Source organism: Papaver somniferum, chromosome 6 (genome assembly GCF_003573695.1).
Source record: "Papaver somniferum cultivar HN1 chromosome 6, ASM357369v1, whole genome shotgun sequence".
Taxonomy (NCBI): Eukaryota; Viridiplantae; Streptophyta; class Magnoliopsida; order Ranunculales; family Papaveraceae; genus Papaver; species Papaver somniferum.
Window position 1 is genome coordinate 4,084,184 of NC_039363.1, and position 14,248 is coordinate 4,098,431.

Here is a 14,248-nt window from a genome sequence, read left to right on the forward strand (position 1 = left end):
ATATTTGAAGTTCGAATCGACTTTGAGCTTCATATTTATCGATTTCGATGATATATCATGCTACGTTAGAAGTCAGAACTCTCCCGGAGCTTCATGATTCATAGTTTGTTTGTCGTTATACCATAATCGAAGTTCGAATCGACTCTAAGCTTCATATTTATCGATTTCGATGATATATCATGCTACGTTTAAAGTCAGAACTCTCTCGGAGCTTCATGATTCATAGTTTCTATGTCGTTATACCATATTTTAAGTTTAAATCGACTTTGAGATTTATATTTATTATCGATTTCGATGATGTATCATGCCAAGTTTGAAGTCAGAACCCTCTTGGAGCTTCATGATTCATACTTTATTTGTCGTTATACCTAATTTCGAATCGACATTGAGATTCATATTTATCAATTTCGATGATGTATTATGCTAAGATTGAAGTCATAACCCTCATGGAGCTTCCCGATTCATAGTTTGTATGCCATTATGCCACATTTGAAGTTCGAGTCGACACTGAGCTTTATATTTATCAATTTCGATGATGTATCTTGCTAACCCTAGTTAAAATAAACCGAAAGCAAAAAAATAAAGCACAAAAACACAAATCGAAATCACAAAAAAAGAACAAAAAAACACACAAAGAGCTTCATATTTATCGATTTCAATGGTGTATCCTGAGAACCCGAGTCTTCCAGTGTGAACTAAAGCTACTTCATGACATGTATGGATAGTCGAAATTACTTCACGACTTATGTGACTAGTCGAAATTCAATCCGGAAGAACATAGAGAAAGCACAAAGAAACACACAAAGAAACCACACTTTCCTTGATCCGTATGACAGTCTCAAATCAAATCTCCACCGTCCAAAGATATCCCTAATCCGTATGACCATATTTAAATCAAATCTTGGCCGTTTAAAGATAGGTATATAGAAGATCAAAAGAAAATTTCTCACGGTTTCTTCATTTTCCTCTCTTATCTTCGTCTCTAACCTTATCTTCCGCCTCCCTTGCAAAAGAAAACCCTAACTCACCACAGAATCTATTTCTCGATCACTCTCTTATGTAAAAAAACTTACGGAAGTTGTAGATCGGTTCTTTCAAATTTCAATGGCTTCTTTGAAACTCATTTTCTCTTCTTATTCTCTCTTCTTCTTTCTTCTTTTTCGTTCTTCTTCTCTGCTCTTCTTCAGTTGAAAATCGAGAGGTGAAATTGAGGTATGGCTTGAGGAAAGTTAAATCTTGAGGATGTACAAAAGAAGAAGGAGAAGATTGAGTCCTGTTATGAATCGAAAACTAGGGTTTTCTTTGTGAATCGTTGAGTTAGAAATTGGGAAATTAAAGATGGGTTTAGTGAATACAATATGATGAGGAAGAATTAATGATTGATTTATGAGTTTTAATGAAGAGTAAAAAACCTAGGGTTTCTGTTCTTCCCCAAATAGATATGAAATTGAAAATTAAGGTTTTAGGGGAAGAATTAGAGATGGGTATGTTTGATTTGAAAATTTTATTCATGTTGTGAAGCTGTTAAGAAATAAATTGAAGAAGGTGATGTTGATGTTGAATCGAATTAGAGGCCGTGGTGGTGGTGGTAGAGGCAGAGGAGGCGGCAGAGGAGGAGGTCGTGGTGGTGGTACTTAGCTAAGGAATTCTGCATTGAACTTGTTGCCGCATTGCCACTTCCACTGGTAAAAAGCTTACTTAAATTTGCAATATTGTTCTCAGTTTTCGCTAGGTTAACCAAATATTTTGTTGAAGATATTACTTTGGGCTGTAATTCCAAATCTAAGCGATGTAACAATGACGAGCACAAAAAATGTACTTCGTTTCAGCATTATATTTTGGTACTACTGTTAGGATTTGGGAATGCTATTCTAGTTGATTAGAATTTCTTTCTAATGATAATTGGGCATATTTGCTTTCTACTTTGAATGGATCTTAATGGCTACTCACAGATGTCTGTGGAGTTTGTACGATTTTCCAACACATATAAAAATGTTTGAGAGGTTTTACTGGATTTACTTTTTCTGTCCAATATTTCATTTGTTTGAGAGGTTTTACTGGATCTTAAGCCGAGATTGAATATATTTAAAACAAAGGTGCACTATTTCTGAATCATCTCATCTAATACATAGTGGGCCTTCGTTTTTTGATTCAGGAAAAAGCAAAGCTAGCGCTAAGCTAAAGGAAGAACATATCTGAGAAGAGATGCGCACTACAGTGAGAGACATACTGAACGAAATGGATGTTAATACTTTGATTAGTTCTTGCAATGGCATTTTTTGATTCTTTTAAGCAGTGCATACATCCTACCATTTACCCCGATGAAGTGGTGTTCTAATTTGTATTTATGATTTGCTAGAATTCATTTTGTTTTTATTAGTAGTAATTTGGAATTTGTTGCACATATCTCATCTGTGCTTTTCGATGTTGTTGGTTTCAGGCAGTTGGAGCACATTGTTCTTGTGCATGATAGAGAAATAAAAGAGGTATAGCTTTTGTAACATATAGAACTGTACATGTCCTGTCTTGGTTCTCCTTTCGAAAGGTGTTCGAGACGAGCTATTTCCAAAACCAAACGAACACGAGACATTGCAAAAGAAAATGGATTAAAATCTAAAAGATGATTAAGCCCCTCTTATGTAGAAAGGTAACTAATTACAACCATTAATGAGTCCAACTACCACCCACCCGGAATGCAAAACTTGAAGAACAAGGAAAAAACTTGAAGAACAAAGGAAAAGCAGTAACGAGACGCCTATGGCTAGGCTGCACGATGACGGGCAATGGTCTGATCCAACTCTACCAAGAAAAGGCGAGCCTCATCCAACGAACGACGCGCTGCTACACACTCAGCATCCATGTCCAAAAGAAGTTGGTAAGTGCGTCCCAAGACTTCCGGGGAAACCTTTGACTGAAGAGCCATTTCATGTGTCTTCGACTGTTTCGACCACTCAGCCCAAAGACGAGCATGAACAGCCCGACGATGGGTCACTAGGCACTCTACCTCTTTCCGGACTAACAACAAACGACGTGTCTCCTTTGCGGAATTCCCATTAATTACTAGACCCAGGGACGATCCCAAAAACACCGAATGCCCATCTCGGAGATGTGCCATTATGACCTCAATGATAATGAGGAAGGAATAAAAGGGGAGAATTAAAGACAAAACAGAAAAATGAAATGATAATCAAAATAGATAAACAGATGAGCATTTATACTCAAGGAAAAGAGAATTTTCAAAGCAAATAAGAAGAGCCCTGAGAGAGGAGACACGTGGAGAACAGAAAGCCTGGCGACACGGACCCTCAAGGAAAGCAAGAGGCAGAAAGGAACGTCATGCTGATGGATCTATACGCCAAAGCTTCAGCCAACCAATACAAGTGCAAAATCCGGGGTCGCGATTAACAGGGGGCTTCACGAGAGGAGCCATCCAAAGATACATCCCGAAGACAAGACATGACTGATCGTCAAGACTCCCAGTCTCCGACAATACAGTCAGGGGCTAATATAAACATATGATTTTGACCAAGGGCAGAAGGCGGCAATGGGGGCTTCGGATATGAGTCAGAGCCGCCATTGACAATGCCGGAGTCGCCATGCACGATGACGTGACATGAGTGGGTTGCCCCAAAGGCGGGTTGCCCGAAGATGATAACCAATGGATGCCTAGATAACCCCAGCTGTAATAGTACATGTGTAGGGCTAATAATAGAAAACTTACTAGAAAAGGTGTTAGGGTACACGTTTACGGTATTTGTATGTTAGGTTTTACCTATAAAAGGAGGAATTCCTATTGTGTATTGGGATTAGTCTCATTATGTTGTTGTTGATGATGTTATTGAAGAATCGGCCATGTATTTGTGGTGGATGCTTTGGTTTCCATTGATGGATCATGGATTTGCAGATCTGTTGTTTGCTGTTGAACTTTAGGGTAAAGGAGATTTGGGTTCTTCTTTCTTTCTCTCGATTTGAGATTTTAGGGTTTGTTGATAACTTTTCTTCTTATAAGACTTGAAAATCTGTTGAGATTGGTTCGTTTTGATCCAACGGATGATATGGTTGTTTTCCTAAACGGCTGTGATTGAGTGTTTAATACAGGTGGATGGCTTTAAGGGTTAAGTATTCCCCAAATCAAACCATCGAGGAAACATCAAAGAAAATTTTCGTAAAGACATCTATGCAAATTGAGCCTCAACTGTTTTTGATTAATGATGTCTCGCATTGCTCGGTACTCTTTTAACATTTTTGAGCACTTATATATCATTTGCTTGCAAGATGTGTTTGCGTACGAGGGAAGCTTTAGCATGATGTATTACAATATCTGGCGCAAATAGAGATAACTGCAGGCCAATACAAGTAACCAGAAATAGCTTTGAATCTGCTTATTTGGCAAACCACCTGCATCAAGATATCCATAACCCCTTGCCGGTAAAGATTTTTGACCTAGTGTGGAACCATAAAAGTCTGTCAAGATTCAGGAACACAGAGAATCTGACCTAACATGCATGGTTCGAAATCAAAAGATCTTAGAAGTTGCAACACAGGTTCTAACTAGTAGTGATGCAAATAATGTGGGATTTGAACCTACCTAACTGTAGGTAATTGTTTTTGATGTTCCACTCCAAATCCCAGTGATTCCTATCATTCTTGAGTGTCCAATATGCCCATCCAAATGAAGCTGTATCATACACATCCAACTGTGCTCTACCGAATTCTTGATAATCCATCTGAGACCCATTGGCTACGCTCCATTCATTCACCCACTCCCCTGTATCCATTTCCATTGAAACTCATCATCAATTTCCAATTTAAACGAAATACTTCTCTTGTTTTGTAACGAACAGGCAAATAGTGTATACTGAGAATTTCAAAGTTCAATCAAATGAGAAGAAGCTTTACCAATAAACACTAGTGGTCCATTAGCAGCATTTAGTGATTCCACTTGAGTCTGCCTGCTTTTATGTATGAACTGAATATTCTCCGACGTGCTCATATTAGAGAAGAAATTATCAAAAAGATTATAGTAGTGCAAATCCACCACAACGTTTGATAAACCAATGTTGGCATGATAAAGCTCAAGCGGGTCTGCATCGCCAATCCTCTGACACATTATTACATAAGCTGTAGATGAATGGTTTCTCACTATTTGGTATCCCTTTGAGTAGTACGACACTAAGATATCAAGAGAAACGCCAGAAGCAGATGGTTCATTCAAAAGTTCAATCCCCAATAGAGCAGGGTGGTTTCCATACCTGCGAACGAAATATGAGTGAACTTGATTCTCAAGTGTCCAGGGTACGCGTAGGAGTTTTAAGGCTGAATGGGAGTGTATTTGAGGGCAAAATCTCCTAAGACTGGCAAAAGTGTAGTTTTAACTAGAGATACATGTATTTTACCTGGAAGCTAGAAATTCTATAACATCAAGGCTTTGCGAGATGTATGCTGGAGATGTCGGCCAGTCAGTAGAACCATCTCGACTAGAACTGTGCTCCATTCCATTTTGGGAACCGGGAGCTGCATGGAGGTCGATAATGCATTTCATGTTATATGCCCTGCACGAAAAGTTGTGGAAGTACGTGTTAATCAATTTTCAGATAACAATAGGAAGTGTATGTTAGACAACACTTATTAGAATGTAAAGAAAATCAAGAAAGAGAGACTCACTGAGCCCATGAGAATGCATCATCAAGAGATGCCAAACTGCCTCCAATGTAAGGAGCAGGTGGATTCGGATCCTCGGCAATCCACCAACCAACAGGAATTCTCACTGTGTTTATACCGTGTTCGTAAAGTAACTGAAAGTCTTCTGGTCTAATATAGCTACTTCTATGTTTCTGCAGTTCAAGTGAAGGGGAACAAAATTAAAGATCATTCATATACTACCATGTCCCTTTTTACACGGGTTTCAAGTCAAGGACATGTGACACTTGAGTCGAAATTGAACAGTTTCCTTCCTAAGCGACATCATTAGTTTCAGCAAAGTCACAACTTTCCAAGGTTAACGCATGCCGTTGATCTTAATATAGATTACTACGGATATGAGACATTAAAAGTTAAGAGACACTGGAAATTACACTAAGCACTTCTTTCGCCTTATCATGTCCATATCCATTGGCAAGCTGGTAATCCCCGTGCAAGGTATTAGCCACAATTGTCATTTCAAATGTGGCTGCATTGTCATCCCATCCTGGGACCCCAGCATAGTCTGCTGTGAGCTCATTTCCAGAAGATGCCTAAAGAAACTCAAATATCAGAAAAGAATTACCACCAAGTCACTGCCAACTTAGAAATTCCTCGTGTTTTGAAAGAAACAAAGAGGAAAACGAATGAATTGAAAGGATGAGAATATCAAACCTGCAGATATGTCCCGCTGGAAAGTTCAATATGAACTCTGTTATTGTTATTCCTTTCAATGTGAAATGTTTCTGTTGAAGACGGTGACTCTGATGTTGCAGTGACAGATGCCCCTACTCCATCACAAGATAGAAACTGTCCTTTCAGAGCGCGAAACTGAAAATCCGACTCAGATACTCTCCATAACTGCTACAACAGAGACTGCTGCATGAATGATCTCCATCACAAGCATCAAACATATACTTTTCTGTATCCATAACTAAATACAATGATACATATCTTAATGAAGAAACAGATAGACTAAGAACACTGCGTTGCACACTTTTCTTATTGTTCATTTGTATATTGTCAGGAACATCAGAAACATGAGTTGGGACTAATTTAACTAGGTTGTACTGACAGTCGCTTCCTCACAATGCTAAGATCGAACACAAGAGGGACAGGTAACCTCATGAGAAATAATCCTCTAATCTCTACATTGTAACTTACTCAGGCAGGATTTTATTTATCAGCATATTACTATGGCATATTAATCTCATATTGCTAAACCAGTTTTCACAACAGCAGGATACATCATATCAACACTTAGACGAAAACAACATAACGCTACTCTAAGCTTCTAGCACTAGCACCCTGCATTTCAGTAACCCAGATGAGTGGAATTAAAACGCCACATAGTAAACAGCTTATACAAAACGTACACCAAGTTAAAACTTCTCAGTCTTACTCTGAATGTTTCCCAAGACGACGGAACGTCTCTATCTACACTGACCCTTTGACCTCCTCCATCCTGTGCAGTAACATACTTATTTAAGCTCACGGATTTGAACTGAACCTGTGTTCCATCCTGCATTTCAAATTCCACAAATGGATTAACCAGCAAAATTACAAGAACCCCACTCCAAATCCCCCCATAAAACACCCACAAAATTCAGAATTGAGATAGACACAAATTGACAAACACTTACAAGCATGTCTCCATTGGGAATGCCATCAAATAGTGAAGGTTTAATCCATCCTTCAAGAACTAACCATCCACCTAAATTCACACCTCTTACTTTAGTGTCACCATTCAATCCATCCACAGCCCAAGCTGAAACCAAAATAATAACAAACCCAATTCATATTGATGCTTATAGGGCTGCCCATTTCTTCAAAATCAAAATCTCATCAAAAGAAAAAACTTTAGGGGAAAAGAAGAAGTAATGGATTCTGAGATTACCTGAGTGTGCTCTGGAAATGAGAAGAAATGCAAGTAAAACCCATCTGCAGAAAACAAATTCCATGAGAAATAATGGACTCAAACACAAACAAGAAGGGGTGTAATAGAGGAACAGACAACCCCCACTTGATAAATTTCATACCTTTACTATTCTTTGGTTCCTTGTAAACCAAATTATCTTTAAAACTGTACTTGGTAAACAAGCATGAAATTAACCTTTTTGTTTGTTTGTTAATTAGTTACTTGAGAATCCAAATGAAATGTACAAACTAATGAAAAAGATAACAACAGTTTAGTCAGGTAAAGGTTGTGTATTTTGGATCAAAAAAGGTTGAAAAGGAATGAGAGTGAAAGGGGTTTTCCTGATCCTGTTGGCTAGAGATAAGATTTTGAATGGTGTGGTTTAAATTGGAATATTGGGTTGGCTATTTGAGAAGAGGAAGAGGAAAAGGGTTCTACCAATTTGACTTTCAGAATGCTAAAAACCTCACGTCCACAGTATTTGTTTGGCAGGTCCTTTTTCTAAGATCTTATCTAAATGGACTGGACTACGCGGTTCATATTTAAGAGCCTGTTTGGCAGTTAGAAAGTGAAAACAGAAGTACTTGTACTTTTGGGAATTTTGATAAAGTACCCCCGTTTTTTAATACCCATAAAATTAATGTCCCTGTTTTTTTAAAACTTGTTAAAATGCCCTTACAGTTAACTTTCACGGCTTGGACCCACATTTGAGTCAATATCCGTTTACCAAGTCAAAAAAACGAATGAAATTACCTCACTACCCTATCATATTTAACTACCCTAATACAACACACCTCTCTATTCATCCCTTCAGTCTCTTCCTCTTTCAGAAGCAGTGAGAAAAAAAGTCGTCGCCTTTTGTTGTTCTTGATTTTAGTATGATTAAGGATATGATGGTTTTAGTTTAATTGGTATTGAAATCGATTGGATAAAATTAATGAATAAAGGTGTTGTTGTCGTCGTTGCTGGTGGTACTGTTCTGATACAGGTATTATGATTCTAGGGTTTGTTGGAAGATGAGGTTCTCTGAAACTGTCGATGCAACATGTTTGTAGGCCTTGATGAGTTGAAGCAGCGTATGAAGAGATAGTCCGCAACAACAAGAAGAAGACCAAATCATGAATAGATGATTTCTAATAATTTAATTTGGGAATTTTTTAAATTAGGGTTCTTGTATTCTTCATGAGATTAACTGTTTTGATTTTATTATATTCATTCATTCTGATTTTGAGTTGATTAAAGAGCATCCCGATTCTGTGTATTTAAGTTTTTTTTTCTTTTCTGATTTGATTAAATTGATTCAATTTAAGATATGGGTTTGTATTAATTTGTGTGTGAATGTTTGTTTTAAACCTGAATTGAAACAATTGTTTAATTAGGGTTTGTATGATTCAATTTGAGGATTTGAATTGAGGAGAACTACAGAGTTAGGGTCTGGTTTGAGTTGAGCAGAAATTCATGGGGTTGTGATAATAGTGCTGATGGTGAATGAAATTGGAGCAATTGATGACGATTTAGGGTTCTTAGAAGAAGAATCTGGGTCGATTTCATATTCCAGTATTAAATTGATGATGTTTGAGCTCGTGGAAGAAGAAGGGAATTTTAGGGTTAGTATTGATTCAAGATTACAAGAAAGAAGTGGAGGTGTTACTGTTGTTGTTGATTATTCAGTATGGGTCTGTGTTGGAATGGTTAGACAGGTAGAATATGAAGTGTAGATTTAGATGTATGTTAGGTCAGGAAAAAAAGAAGAAGAGATGAATCTTGAGTCTCTGGTGGGTTTAACTGAACTAGGGCTGAAATATTTTTGAGCAAGAAGATGGTGGTGATGTGAATCTGTTAATCTCAGGCTGAAGTTGTTGCAGCTTCAGTTTTAGGTGTTTAGTGGTGGTGCTGAGAACTGCTATGAATTGCAGATGGGTGTTATTGCTGAACTGCAAGTGATGATGGCAACAGACATGTTTGTGGTTTATCTTGGTGGTGTTTGTTATCGTTGTGCTGTCATTGGTTAATATACTCATTTCATTACTGGAAGGCTTGTGCAATTTAGAACAACTGGTGGCCAATGTTGGCAGGTAACTAGAAAAAACATTTAGATGGTTACTCTATTTCTTGTAGCTCTCATGTACGTGATGGTGCATATGCCTTGTTTATTTTTTGGTGGTGGATCCATTGCATTCTTAACCAGCCGTGATGGTGGAGGGTGAGTCTATCTTATTCTTCAAGCACTTCAATTGATTTCTGTATTACCTTGGTGTATAAGAAAAAACATCATAATTCACAATATGTATCCTGCATACCATATTTTACTAACTGAGTTGATCATTATATCTTACTTGAAAACAAATTCCTTCATAACTCATGCATTCCAACTGATGTGTTTTCATTTTTCATGCAGCTGGATGGATGCTGCAAATTTCTTGATTTGAGCTGAAGTTGGTTGAGAATGGTTGAATGGTGGTGACGATGCAGGTGTTGAGTGATGAGTGCCAAATATTGTATATATTTATCCCTTTTTGTTGGCATTTTAACTCATCTTTTATGCATTAATTCTATATTTTATCCCATATTCTGTATTTTCATTGTTTTCAAGAATAAATATTTTTATTAATTAATTTTGCATTTTTAGGTAATAAATAAAGTTCGGATGAGTCGCGGAGCGAAAAAGAGCAGAAAAGTAGTGAAAAGCCGGGAGAAATTACGCAAGGAAGCCGCGAAGAATGGTGCGCACAACCTCATTTTCTACACACAAAAGCGCCTCCGTTCTCAGCCATCAGATCATTTCTCAGAAGCATCCGACGGTCGCTCCTTCATAGAGCATCAAAATCTGAAGTCTCTGCCACGCACCACAGCGTCGAAATTCCAAGCCTTCAGATTAGATGGTAGTTGAATCCAACGGTCGCTCCCTTGCTGTGCATCGAAGTTTGATATCTCCGCCTTACACTACAGTACCTAATTTCATCAAGTACCGTTCATTTTGTTGTATCATATAATCTGACGGTCGCTCCAAGCTTCACTCCACATCACCGTCCGATCTACCTACCAGCTTCGCATCCAATGACTCAGCGTCACAGAATATCAAAACTAGATACACCCGCCTCACACCCTAGTGACCGAACCCATACCACCTACCCAAACAACCCCCTTCTCCCAAACAATCGAGCCATCACCTACACCACCCCCCTCTGCAGAGCCACCTCCTGCAACTGCCGCACCACCATCATCACCACCACTCCCTGACGCCACCAAACACCACCAGCTCTCCACAACAACCCTAACCCACATCATTATTTCCACTCTCATCAATTCTATGTCCTCCTAATCACTCAATTTCACGCCTCTCCCATGTCAGGAACCCTAGAGGTGAAATTGACAAATTAGGTGGAATAGAGTTGAAATTGAAGGCATGGAGAGCATGAGAAGAATCAGAGGAAGAGTGGGTCGTCACACAAGGGAGGAATTATGCCATAAAATTAGGTAATTGACAAAACCTAATTTTACTGACTTTGGAAAAATTTGGGGAAAAAGCTAATTTTGTGTAATAAGTATAAATTGATGCTTTGGGAAGCATGAGAAAGACACTATTTACCTCTCTGGACTAGCCAGTAGAGAATTGAACAAAGTTTTATGAACTGAAAATTTCATTGCTTGAATGTTTGTATGTTGCAATTTGCCTATGTGCTGTAGTCATTTGTTTTGCTGCAATTTATGTTTAACTTATCTTATTTAGTGTATGCATGTTGTCACTTCATGGTTAGCATGAGCTAATCATCTTCAGGCCAAGGCTCAGTGAAGCCTTGTGCACTGTCAAGTGTGAATGAACTAGAGAGTTGCTTCCTGTTGCTGTGTTGTGAATGTGTATTTGAGAGAGGCCAATGCTTATAGAGCCTGTGATTGGCTGTACTGTCAAAAGACAGCCAATGCTAGGGGTAGCCTAGCAAGCAAGTTGGTGTTCTTTCATTTCTAGTGCATGCTTAGGAATGAACTTAACTTAGACCATTTCACTTGATTAGGATACAAGGTGGATCATATGCTTTGGCTTGCCCACCACTTCTCTTTTAATCAATCTAAATTTCAGTCACTTTTTCAAGTTCTGTGTTTTTGCATTTCAGCTATATTTTCATGCCTTTTATGTTCCTGCATCTTGTAGCTACTGTGCACTGAAGTCAGTGCACTGAACACAATCTTGCCTCTTGCCCTTGGCTACCAAGCCTTGGTTATTTGTTGCTTTACTTAACTGCTTCTTTATTGCCCTTCCCTGCATTTTTGGTTCTTTGCTTATCTTTCCCTGCTGTGGTTCTTGGCCTGTTTCTCTATTGCTTTATATTGTGTTCTTGGTTGTGTGCCTGAAAGTTTGTTTGCCTTTAGCTCACTGCCTTAGTGCAGTGCTACTCTTTTTAGCCTAGGAAAACTTCTCATAAGCTCCTCTCCCTGTGGACAAACCCCTATTCACTCTTTTACTACAAATATTGACCTTGTATACTTGCAAGCATATTGTGTGCATCTTAGAATTCACACCAAGTTTTTGGCGCCGCTGCCGGGGATCGGTGTTGTGTTTTATCTGTGTGTTTTCTTAGCTATTTTGTATTTCATTTCAAAGCATTTGCATCTGCATCTGCTTCATTTCATTTGCTATTGGACCTGCTGATTCTGAACCTGTTTTTCCTCTGCTGGGACGCCACCAAGGAAAAGAACCAAAACCCAACTGGATTTTTGCAACAATATCAGAGCAGCTGGGCTGTGCTACAAAGGTAAGCCTAAACCCATTTCATTAAGAGAACCCAACCTGTGGGCTTCCAAATTTTTTATTTGTGGGCTTGTAATAATTAACCCAATTTTTTTGGGCTTTTTATTTTCCTATTTTGGGTTTGTAATAATTTATTTTTGGGCTTGTTGTTTAATTTGTGGGCTTGTATTTATTTTTGTGTGGGCTTGTTTAAATTCTTCCATTGGACTTGCATTTTGGACTCTGGGTTTAAACCCAGCTGAGCTTAAAACTGATTGTGGACTTGTAAGTGGACCTCGAAACCAAAGTTTTAAAACATACGTCGGGCCTTAACCAACTGGGCCAAATTAAACTTTCAAAATTAAAACTTGGATTTTCGTAGGCCGCAGCCTTCATTCCATTCCATTAGAGGCTTGCACAGTGGGCTTGCTCCCATTTCAAAAACCAAATTCTATTTTTAATTTTATTTAAAAAAAAATATTTTCTAAAATTTTCTTTTGCTCCCAATTTTAAACCAAATTTTTACTTGCTCCCATCTTAAACCAAATTTTTATTTTTACTCCCATTTTTAAACCAAATTTTCAAAATGTCTCCCACCAAAACCAAAATTTTCCCAAAAATCCAAACCCTTTAAGAACCAAATTTTGGGCTTTGTAACATAGTTGCTTAGCTTTTGAGCCAATCATGTCTGGATTTTGGTCTGCTCCTGGAGATGGAAATAAAACTCTTAGAGAACTTGCTTATGGACAAACTTCACGTTATGAACCTCCCATAGACCATGATGTCAATAGTCATAGGAATTATTATGGACATTTTCAAAGTCCTGAGCCGCAATACATGAACCCTACTGACTATTCATGCATGCATCATTTATCGCAACGTGAAAATGAACATTTTGCTAGTGCCTCACTCACACAATCATCATTTATGGATCAATTAGAAGCTCGAGTCGCAGCTTTAGAAATGCAATCACATGAGGAATCTGTCACATCTAATTTTCTTAGGCAACCTGAAATCTATGCATGTCCCGCATGTGGTAGTTTAGACCACCATGTTGAGCATTGTCATATTTTGCATAATTTTAGGCCATCAAGAGAAAATCCAATGTATGAAATGCCCATGAATTGTGAGAATGGTAGTCATTGGGACCATAATCAATCCTTTGAGGATTGCGATCAATATTTTGTAGACCCTGATGACCATGCACACATGTACCATTCGCCACAATTTGAACATGAAGAATTTTGTACTCCCATGAATTTAGACTCCACCACAGAAGCTTTAAGACTCTGTAAGCAAGACTATGATAGATCTACAGCACGAATTCATGCGCATTTAGATCAGATTTTGCTTCACCGACAAAAGGAGGAAATTCATGAGGAAATGTATGTTGTCCCTAATGAAGTGTCTAGTCCCATTCATGAAAATAATGTTGAATATGAACCTAATTTAGAGGAACATGAATCGACTAATGACACCACCACTTTTAACGAGGACCAATATGCATGCTACCATGATGATGATTATGATGATTATGATGATATGTTAGAAGAACATGAAAATATTGTGGAACCTGTTGGTTCAATAACATATGGCTTCTCGCCCTCGACCTTCATGAATGTTGTTCTTTCTAATACTCATTGTAATTCATATGATTTTGATATTGACATGGGATTCGTACAATTATTCTGTGAAGATGAGCATGACATAGGAATAGTTGAATCTTCTGTAGACACCAATATGCATGAAAATATATTTGATGTGTTTGATTCTCTACCTAGGTCACATTGTGATATTTCTCCTGATTTGCCAATGCATGAAAATGAATTTGTTGATGATGTTGATGATTCTGAGTGTGAACTTGCCAATGTGAATGATGATTGTGAGCATGATGTGGCATGTGTAGATGATTTAGGAGATTTTGA

At 38.1% G+C, this 14,248-nt stretch overlaps 1 protein-coding gene and 1 long non-coding RNA gene across 3 annotated transcripts; one reads left to right on the forward strand and one right to left on the reverse strand.

The window, feature by feature from the left end:
* Positions 1-4,188: 4,188 nt before the first annotated feature.
* On the reverse strand, positions 4,189-8,036 carry LOC113286724 (probable glucan 1,3-beta-glucosidase A). 2 transcript variants are annotated; one of them, XM_026535325.1, is made up of 11 exons: positions 7,719-8,036; positions 7,577-7,620; positions 7,323-7,447; positions 7,082-7,201; positions 6,355-6,540; positions 6,075-6,233; positions 5,665-5,834; positions 5,397-5,552; positions 4,900-5,252; positions 4,589-4,768; positions 4,189-4,443 (listed from the first exon to the last, which is right to left on the reverse strand). In XM_026535325.1, exons 3-11 carry the CDS (start codon positions 7,326-7,328, stop codon positions 4,313-4,315), a joined length of 1,461 nt encoding a protein of 486 aa, XP_026391110.1. In that variant the 5' UTR covers positions 7,329-7,447; positions 7,577-7,620; positions 7,719-8,036; the 3' UTR covers positions 4,189-4,312. The 2 variants fall into 2 exon arrangements, with proteins under 2 accessions (XP_026391110.1, XP_026391109.1); XM_026535324.1 differs by lacking the exon at positions 7,719-8,036 and having other exon boundaries at positions 7,577-7,710.
* A 379-nt stretch (positions 8,037-8,415) lies between these two features.
* Positions 8,416-10,291, forward strand: LOC113286725. The gene is made up of 3 exons (XR_003329440.1): positions 8,416-9,800; positions 9,996-10,095; positions 10,227-10,291. It is a non-coding gene; the product is annotated as an uncharacterized LOC113286725 (long non-coding RNA).
* Positions 10,292-14,248: the final 3,957 nt, after the last annotated feature.